General features: G+C 42.6%; 1 protein-coding gene across 3 annotated transcripts in view; it reads left to right on the forward strand.

Annotated features, from left to right (window-relative positions):
• Window positions 1-10,564, forward strand: part of Ascc1 (activating signal cointegrator 1 complex subunit 1) — a 105,779-nt gene that overhangs the window by 9,108 nt on the left and 86,107 nt on the right. For all 3 annotated transcript variants that reach the window (XM_013516958.1, XM_013516956.1, XM_005390016.2), the window contains 2 exons: window positions 1,371-1,468; window positions 5,815-5,993. In XM_013516958.1, coding sequence (XP_013372412.1) covers window positions 1,371-1,468; window positions 5,815-5,993 — 277 coding nt within the window. The remainder of the gene's footprint in view (window positions 1-1,370; window positions 1,469-5,814; window positions 5,994-10,564) is intronic.

The raw sequence follows: 10,564 nt of genomic DNA on the forward strand, positions 1-10,564 counted from the left end.
TCACGGTAGATCTTAATGGAAGTAGTTAGGCTTGGTTATTGTCTTAGTTACTTTTCTCTCCTTGCTGAGACAAAATACCTTTAAGGAAGGAGAGATTATTTAGCTTATAGTTTGTGGAGGTTTCAGTCCATACTTGGCTGGCTCCAAGGCAGGTGGCATATGGCAGAGGGCGACAGTTCATAGCAGCAGAAGACAGCAAAGCAAAAGAACAAAAGGGAGGAGCGGCAGCAAGAAGCTTCTTTCCTTCCCTTACATTGTATGCAAACTGCCCGACCCCGTGTGTGTAGCACTTACACCCATGAATCAATCATAAACTCTAGAAGCCCGCTCCATGACTGCATGAGGCTTTAGTGGGACCTCGAGACACAAACCATAACAGTTATCCTGTGTGAAAACAAGTGAATAAGGGCTGTGTAGCTCAGTGATGGAGTGCATACTTAGCATGCATGAGGCCCCAGGTTCAATCCCCAGTACCCCCACCCAATAAAAGGATGGTTTTAGACATAGTCACCCATGGTAGTGGGTCTGTAATTGAAATCATAGTTGAAATAATATTGATGACAGAGATTTCTTAATTTTTTATTCCTCTGATGTTAGTGCTTCACAGATGTGTTCACTTTGACACGTGTAATTCCTGTGGGTTCTAGAAGACGACTGGAGTGTCCCAGTGATGTATACTAGAAGGCCCAGGCAGCTAAGCTGCATGAATTAATAAATGAAGTGGGGTAGATGAAAGATAGCAAGAAGGATTGTGATAAGCCCCTGTCCCCTCCTTGGGTACTCTTGGGTTGGCTCCAGCCTGTCATTACCATGAGTCAGATCTTACAGTTTTTCTCAAGAACCTGCAAATATATAGGTGAAATCTCCTGCTGTGTGCAGAATTCACCTTGAGGGTTTACTCTTTCTGCTTTTGAACTTATCCTGAATGACGAGCTCTGCTCTTTGCTAACCTGTTTACCTTTAATCAGTCAAAGATAATTCTCTTAGGATAAACTCATAATACAGTTAATTTTTCCTCCAAAATATGCCAGGTGCTCCTGCCTCAAATTGCAGCCCTATCAGTTGCTGGAAGTGCTCTTTGAGAGTGTGCCAGATGTCTCTTCACTGCCCTACAGACCCAGATTTTGAATCTGAGTTTCAGAAGCAGACAGGACGTGGTCCTGGTCAGTCTGTGTGGTGTCATTTTGCCAGTGAGTGTAATGTAGTGTGTTCTATAAAGCTGGATAGTTGTAATTTGCTCTAGTAATAGTGAACTTCTACTGACGTACTTTTCTGTAAAGGAGTATCTCTGACCATAAAGGAATATTTTGAATATTTTTGGAATATTTTGATTTAACCTCCTGTTAATTAATTTTTCTTCATATTTATAGGCATATAGTTGGAAAGAGAGGTGATACTAGGAAGAAAATAGAAATGGAGACCAAAACTTCTATTACTATTCCTAAGCCTGGACAAGATGGAGAAATAGGTGAGAATCAGTGTATTTAAGTTATATTTTCCCATGAATGGAGCAAGGTAAGGTAACTGAGTCACTTAATGACCTCTTTCTCTGAAACTCAGTAGCTATTGGCCTTTCTTTTTTCTTTTTCAGGACTGGGAATTGAACCCAGGGCCTTTGCACTGAGGTACATCCCCAACCCTTTTTATTTTGAGACAAGGTCTCACTAAGTCACTGAGTTGCCAGGCTGGGCTTGCACTTAGGATCTTCCTGCTTCAGCCTCCCAGAATTCTGGGACTACAGATGTGCACCGCCTCTGTGGCAGTGGTGTTAAGCTCCCAGATGAGCACAGGTGCACACAACCTACCCTTGACTGTGTACCTGGGCCTTGATTTTGACTTGATCATGTGCTTGACCTGACCATATACTGATGGAATGAAACTTCCAGATTTCCTTGTGCATTAGATTTTTTTATTCCTTCGTAGCTTCAGATGCTGTTTGTGTATTGTTTTAAGGTACAACCAAAAAAAATCAATTAGATCAGGGAATGTGAAACAGTGTTCACCCCTTTGATATGTATTCGCTAAGATTTTTACCCTTGCTGTGTTAGACCAGCAAGAAAATGTTAAGATTAATGTAAGGCTATGTAAGGTAAAATATGATTAAACAATGATAAGAACAGTAACATAATCTGATTCAAATAACTGCTCAGATGAGGAAGCACAGTTTGGTGGTATAAATCAAGCCACAGAATGTCTTGAACCGTGTTTCACTGTGAACCAGTGACACAGCTTTCGTTTTGCAGTAAGTGAGGGCTACTATGAGGACAAAATTTCTAAAATGCATTCTAAAATGATAGGACTTCTTCAGAGCAGCAGCTTCCAATAATTTCTTTTTTTCTCCTTCTCCTCTTCTTGCTTCTCTTTCCCCTCTTGTCCCCTCCCCTCACCCCTTTCTCTCTTTTTTTTTGAGATGGGGTCTTATAACATTGCCCAGGCTGGCACTCTGGGCTCAAGTGTTCCCTCTACCTCGCCCTGAGTAGCAGGGCACGTGTCAGGCACGTGTCACTATGCCCATCCACCAATAATCCACTGTCCATCAACACCCCTACATTTGGGCAGAAAAAATTACCAAGTACTTTTTTTTTTTAAATGGAGGAGAGGTTCAACTTGGCTCTAGTAAAAGTATTCTTTATTTTGTGCTCATATAAATAATCACCTTTATAGGTAAGTAGCCATGTACATTAGAATATCACTGTCCAAAAGAACTTTCTGTGATGCCCAGAATGTCCTGTAGCTACTCTGGCAGCCATGTGTAACTATGACCCTTGAGATATGGATAGTCTGGCTGAGAAGCTGAAGGTTTTTTTTTTTTTTTTTTGTTTTTTCCTTGGCAAGGTCTCATTATGCAGTTCAGGCTGGCCTTGAGCTCACTTTGTAGCCAAGGCTGGTCTTGAACTTGCAATGATCCTCCTGCCTCAGCCTCCTGAGTGCTGGGATTACAGGCATGCACCACTACGCCCAGCTGAGAAGCTGAACTTTTAGTTTTATTTGATTTTACTTCATTTAACTTGCTGCACGTGGGCCCCACACTAGACAGTGCAGTGCTAGGGTTTCCTTAGCCCTTTGGCAAGTTCAGCAAACTCTTACATAAAAACTTTTAGCATTATTATTTTATTTTACTTTTTTCTTTCTTTATTTCTGCTGGGGGCCAAACTCAGGGCCTTGTGCATGCCAGGCAAATGCTCTGCCACTGAGCTATATCCCCAGCTCTTAGCAACATTTTAGAAGCACTTTTAGTAAAATAAATATTTGGTTTGTTAGAGCTATAAGTGCAAATCTTGAGTTTTTCCTTAAGCTTTAAAATTGAAGTTACAAGTCGCATGTGGTGGCGCCTCCTGTAGTCCCAGCACTCTGGGAGGATTGTTAGGAGAAAGGCAAACAGGTATGAGCTCAGCAGGATAGGTTTATTTCAGAGCAAACCTGAGAGGCACTGCTTGGGCCCTAGACACTAGACCAGCTGCTTGCTGCAGGCTCTGAGGTCTTTTGTAGGGTCAGGGACATAAGGGGGCTGCTATGGAAGGAAAAGGTCACAGTGGACTCTGAAGCGGGGGAGCTCCATGCAAAGGAGTGTGGCTCCCTGCCAGGGACGAGGCTTGCCAAAGCACAGGGCGTTGCTGTTGCTGCCAAGCGCAGGGCTGAGTATTGATGGGAGTTCTGTGGCTGTGCTCACTGGGCCTTATCAACCCATGATTATACATTTTTAGCAGGTGTACAAGAATAGCAGGGGTGGGGTGGATGCGCCACTGAGCTACATCTCTGGCCTTCTTTTCATTATTTTCTCTCTGTATGTTTTCTATTGTAGTCCTTAGACTTATGCCAAATAAATTCTAGTCCCTTGAGGTATTTGTAACTGGATTTTTTCTTTTTCTTTCTTTGGTACCGGGAATCAAACTCAGGACCTTGCATTTGCCAGGCAGGTGCTTGTGCCGCTGGGCTATATCCCTGCCCCAGATGCTGTTTTTGTTTTGTTTCTGAGACAAGGTCTTGCTGTGGATTTCAGGCTGCCCTGGAACTCACTGTGTAGCCCAGGGTGGCCTTGAACTCACAATGATCCTCCTGCCTCAGCCTCCTGAATGCTGGGATTACAGGTGTGCCACACTGCACCCAGCAGTAGCTGTGGAATATTTTTAACCTCATCATATCTACTCTTTAGTTGTTGTTTGATTAACTTTTTGTTCTTTTGGTGTTTTGTCACAGTGTGCGACCTCGGGTGGTGTGGAGGATGAATCCCTGGGGAGGAGACTTGGTTCAGTCACTGAGAGCCACAGAAGGGCTGTTTCGCCCAGCCATTAGGGGACTCTGGGAGAAGAAGGGGCCACCAAGCCAAGAACTCTCTGGCTTTTATGTAGAATCTCAGTATGAGAGAAAAGGCAAGAGAAAAAGTAATTTGGCCAGGGGCTGTGTCAAGGCTGAGCAGTTTTTCTTGGGGAAAGGGGAAGGATGTGGCCAGATACAGCAAGCCTGGCTTGTCTGAGCTTCTTATTTAACCATTCGATTCTCGCACAGCCTGTGTGCTTCTTGCTCCACAGTTTAATTATTCTCACGGAGCCTGGTGCCTTTTGCCTCAAAGTTGAATTATTTGTGTGCTTTTGCCCCATATTTAACCATTCATTCTTCATAGAGCCTATGCACTTTTGGCCCAAAGTTCAGTCAGTTTAATCATTTGTCCCTGGCCAAGTCCCCCAAATTTTTTGAAACAGGATCTCGCTATGTAGTTCAGGCTGGCCTTGAACTCGTGGAAATCCTCCTGCCTCAGCCTCCTGAGCACTGGGATTACAGGTGTGCACTACCACACTGGCTTCTTTGATTAACTTTGACACTTGTTTTCTGTGTCTATCAGTTTGCTCGGTCTGGATGTTTCCTATAAATGGAAATATACCATATGTGGAGCTGTGTGTGTGTGTGTGTGTGTGTGTGTGTGTGTGTGTGTGTGATTCTGGGGATTGGATTTAGGGCCTAGTGCATGCCAAGCAAGCACTCTACCATTGAGCAACACTCCCTGGCGCAGTATGTGGCTTGTTCTATTTTTCATTTAGCGTAATGTTTCCAAGGTTCTTCTATATCATACCATGCATCAGCACTTCATTCCTTTTATGGTAATATCTCATTGTATGGAAATATCATATTTTGCCTGTCCATTTATCAACAGATAGATATTTGGGTTTTCCCTTTCTAGTTTTTTTCTTTTTTTTTTTTTGTCTTTTTGAGACAAGGTCTCACTATGCAGTTCAGGCTGGCCTTGAGCTCACTTTGTAGCGCAAGTTTGTCTCGAACTCCGAATGATCCTCCTCCCTCAGCCTCCTGAGTTTGGGATTACAGACATGTGCCACTATGCCCAGCCTAGTTATTATTGTAAATAGAGCTGTTCCAAACATTTATGTATGAGTTTTTGTTTATTTTTACTGATTTATTATTCTTTTGAGATAGGAGTTTGCTGTGTAGTCTAGGGCTGGTCTTGAAATTGTGATCCTCTTGCCTCAGCCTTCCAAGTGCTGGAATATAGATGTGTGCTACCATGCCTGGCTACAAGTTTTTTGTTTGTTGTTTGTTTCTTGAGACAGAGTCTAACTATGTAGCCCAGGCTGGACTCTAACTCATGGTGATCTTCCTGCCTTAGCCTCCCAAGGGCTTGGATTATAGTCATGTGCCACCACACCTGGCTGGCTACAGTTTTTTTTAAGACACCCATTTTTTACTTATTTTGGATCCCTGGAGCGGAACTGCTGGATCATATGGCAGTTCTGTGTTGAAAATGTTAAGGGTCTGGCAAACATTTCCATAGCAGCACTTTAAGCCTCCTTTCTTTGTTTGCAGTCATCACTGGCCAGCATCGCAATGGTGTAATTTCAGCCCGAACGCGGATCGATGTTCTCTTGGACACTTTCAGAAGAAAGCAGCCCTTCACTCACTTCCTTGCTTTTTTCCTCAATGAAGTTGAGGTTCAGGAAGGATTCCTGAAATTCCAGGAGGAAGTACTAGCGAAGTGCTCCATGGTAAGCTGCCAACAAAGCAGGAAGTCTAAAAAGAGTCAGATATTAAAAAATCACAGAAATGTTTATCATTCAGCCGGTAGGAAGATGCAAACTTCTCCCACCATGAAGTTCATGGCTTCTTATAGCGTTGATCTGAAGGAAAATGCGGACCTCTCCCTGCTAAGTTTCTGTGTACTATAGGCAGTATATAGAATGTCCTTAACGTTGCAAGGTGCAGAGGCTCACTGTCATATACACAGTCTTCCGTTCTTCTTGGTGGCTGTGTGAGCGAGATGCTACCACCTGCGGATATTCTGCCTCCAGTCGTGGTTTGTGTGCATTACTGTGACTAAGAGGTGAACCCACTTTGTGGGCCCCCTTCTTTCTCTGTTAGATAGAAGCTTTTCTTTCAATAAGTTCTTCCTGCTCTTAAAAAAAAAAAAGAGATGAGCTGAGGAATAGAATCGGCAGATTTGTATAATAATGAAGCACTGATAATAGCAGATAAGCCAGATTAGAAAACAAGTTTTGAAACTTCTTTTGGATATAATTTCACTTGACTAAAAAGAAAGCTTACTGATGTAAAAAATTTATAAAAGCAATGTTTATTATAGAAAATGTAAGAGCTGGGCATGATGATACATCCCCGTAATCCCAGGACTAGGGGAGGTTGAGGTAGGAGGATTACGTCAAGCTTGAGATCATCCTGGACTGCATAGTGAGTTTAAGGACGACCTGAAGTACATAGTAAGACCCTGCCTCAAGGGGAAAACAAAAAACAGAAAAAAGGAAAATGTAGAAAGTACAGGCATGCAGAAACAATAAAAAATTCTATTTTTGATAGTTAGAGGTAAGGTTGTAATTTTTGAAAATCTCTACTTTATTAGTTATCCCCCGAGGAATTAAAAATTTTTAAAAATTCAACCTTCAAAGTTATCATACAGTAAAATTGACATTTTGGGTGTATATTTCCATGAGTTCTAACATGCATGTACACTTCTGTAACTACCACACGATTAGAATCCAGAACAGTTTTATGTTCAAGGTCACCTTCCCTACTCCTACCCCACTATAATTTTGTCTTCCTAAGAATTTCGTATATGTGGAATCATGTACTAGGTGACCTTTTGAGACTGGCTTGTTTTGTTTTGTTTGAGACAGAATCTCATTATGTAGTTTAGGCTGGCCTTGAACTCACTGTCTAATCCAGGGTGGCCTAAACTTGTGGTGATCCTCCTGCCTCAGCCTCCCGGGAGTGCTCCACTGTGCCTGGTGAGACTGGCTTCTTTCACTTGGCGTAGTGCCTTTGAGATTCACTTAGGTTGGATGTATCAGTAGTTTGTTCTGCTTTGTTGCTGAGTGTATTCTACTCTGCAGATATGCTAAGATACGCTACTGGGTGGATGTTTCTCCACCCATCCACTGTAGTATGAGGGGTGATTAAGATATATGGTGAATGTTTAAATTTAAAATATTTATTATAGTGAAATATGGATTTCCATTAACTCCCCCTCATAATGGTCACCCCTCACTTCATACACACTTACCCCATTGTTCTTGTCACCTTTTTTTTTTTTTTTTGTCTTTTTGAGACAGGGTCTCACTATGCAGTTCAGGCTGACCTTGAGCTCACTATGTAGCCCATCCTGGCCTGGAACTCTCAACAATCCTCCTGCCTCAGCCTCCTGAGTGCTGGGATTACAGGTGTGCGCCACCACACTTGGCTTCTTGTCACTTTTTGAAGCAGTTCTGGAAGTCTTCTTTCACATCTTCACGAGATGTGATAAAAAAAATGCAGAGTGCTGCTGCCACCTACCATCCAACGGAAAGGCGGCTTGTAAAAAACGCGGCAGGCAGCCTCACCCCCTCACTCACCGCACCCGGCACTGACTGGCCTCTTTGTTACAGTGGAAAATGTCATGGGCTGGGGATTTAGCTCAGCGGCAAAGCGCCCGCCTGGCAAGCGCAAGGTTGTGAGTTCGGTTCCCGGTACCGGAGAAAAACCAAAAACAAACAAACAAACAAACAAACAAAAAAAAACAGTGGAAAATGTCTGCAGACCACACCACACAACCTTGAAAGGGCTTACATGGGGAGATATATATGTATATAATATATATCTGTAAATATATAATAGTATTATAGAGTATTATATACTCTATAATATTATAATACTATTATATAATAGTATTATAATAATATTCTATGTAATAATTATATATATAATATATTATGCACACACACACACACGACTCATTAGGGCCAGCATGACGCTCAGACTGGACAGTCTGGTTGTACAGCTACAAGAAACCTCTTAGACTTCATATAGAATATTTATTTATTATTTTTTGAGACAGGGTCTCACTGTGTAGCCCAGGCTGTCCTCAAGCTCACAGTGATCCTCTTGCCTCAGCTTTTGAGTGCTGGGATTACAGGCTGGGACTACAAGCCACCACGCCTGGCTGCAATTTTCTAGCGTATTTGTAAATGACTAATTTGGTGTTTAGGTGCTGAAACAAGGTCGTATTTATGAGTCAAATACCCGTATGTATGGTTGTATGGCTGTTACATTTTGAAATTATTTTACCTTGTAAATACGAACTACTGAAACTCAGTCGTACTTATTTGAAATGTTACAAATACCTGTACGAGCGGATTGTACTGAGTCTCTTTTCCTCTTTGTGTGTGTATGCATGTACTTGTTCATCCTTTCACTTTTCTGTTGGCTGCTGGCATGGCTTGACAGGGAACAAATACTGGAAAAGGTAATTCAGCCGGAATGAGATTGTCCGCTCTGAAGTCATGCTGCCCCTGATGAGTCCCAAGTGTTTCCTCCTGCTTTCAGGCGACAGCATGCTGACAGAGCCGTCTTCCTGCCTCAAACTGGACTCTGCCAACAGCAGGAGATAAGCACAGCATAAAAGGGGAAAAAGTAAGGGACCATTGTCTGCATTAGGTGGAGGAGATTTTTAGCAGGTTTCATTCTGGTCTTTGAATGACAGGCAGATGGCTGTAAAAGACTATGAGCATTTTCCAGTTGTATTCCGCACTCACCCCTCATATGTGTGCATGTATGTAGTGTATTTCGCCTCCTGTTTAGACGAGCTCCTTTCTAGGAGCTTGGAGGTACGGACACCTGTTCACTGAGGTGGCCCTTATTTCTTGGTGGACTGTGCAGCATTCAGTCTTGTTTTGGTTCCCCTGAAACTCACTTGGCATCACTGATGGAGTTTCAGCACCTGCAAAAGAGAGATGGTCTTAGCTGTTCCTTAAGATATAGGAAAGTAACACTTGTTTCTTTTTTCCTTTTTTTTTTTTTTTTTTTTTTTTTCCTTTGGAGGCAGGGTTTTGTTTCGCAGTTTAGGCTGATCTTGAACTCATTTTGTAGCTTAGGCTGACCTTGATCTCATAGGGTTCCTCTTGCCTTGGCCTCCCAAATGCTGGGATCACAGGTGTGTGCCACCACTGCTGGTAGCTGAGCTGGCTTTGAACTCCTGGCTGCAAGTGCTCCTGCCTCAGCCTCTTGAATGGCTGGGGCTTAAGATTATCTGTTCAGGGATGGGGATATAGCTCAGCGGCACAAGCGCCTGCTTGGCAAGCATGAGGTCCTGAGTTTGATCCCTGGTATACTGCAAAAAAAAAAGATTATCTGTTCATTCTTTTGTATTTCTGTGTGGCTTTTCGAATTAGCTTATTAATTGCTACAGAATTTTACCTGGTAGTATCTTATAGGTGTAATGTACGTGTAAAACATATGGGACAGTTGTGGTAGTGCACATCTGTAACCCCAGCACTCTGCAGGCTGGGGCAGGAGGATTACCATGAGTTCAGGGCCAACTGGGGCTACATAGTGAGTTCAAGACTAGCTGAACTATACAGGGAGAAACTCAAAAAACCAAAACAAATAAAGTTTAAAAAACCATATGTACCTCAGTTCATGAATGTAATTCTTCCCATAAAACAGAACTGGAAAAGAACCAAAACATATTTCCCCATAAGGTCAACACTGAATTTGATTTTGTTCCCATCCAATTCAGTTTGTGACCAGAATCATGGAAAGAATTTAGTTCACGAACTGAGGAACCACTGTATATGTTGTCTTGGTTCCTTTTTTCTTGTTGTTGAGACAAAATACCTGAAGCCCAAAATGAAGGAAGGAAAGGTTTATTTAGCTCACAGTTTGTGGAGTTTTCAGTCCATACTCAGTGGCTCCAAGGCAGGGTGGCACATGGCAGAGGGCAACAGTTTGTGGCCATAGAAGGTAGCAAAAGCAACAAGAGCAAAAGGGAGGAACAGTGGCAAGCCACCTCTTTCCCTCCCTTACATTGTATGCAAACTACCTGCCCCAGGGGCAGGTATAATCACCCATAATCCCAGCCTGGGACTACGGATCAAACAAAAATCTAGAAGCCCACCCATGCCTGCATGAGGATTTGGGGGGACATGCAGACACAAACCATAACATATGTAAAGATATTTGTTGTATATTTATCTTCCTAAATTTCATTCCTGGTTTTTATGTTTGTTTTGTTTTGTCTTTTTGAGACAGAGTCTCACTTACGCAGTTCGGGCTGGCCTTGAACTCACTTTGT

This window comes from Chinchilla lanigera, unplaced genomic scaffold (assembly GCF_000276665.1).
Source record: "Chinchilla lanigera isolate Chin_1 unplaced genomic scaffold, ChiLan1.0 scaffold00036, whole genome shotgun sequence".
Classification (NCBI taxonomy): Eukaryota; Metazoa; Chordata; class Mammalia; order Rodentia; family Chinchillidae; genus Chinchilla; species Chinchilla lanigera.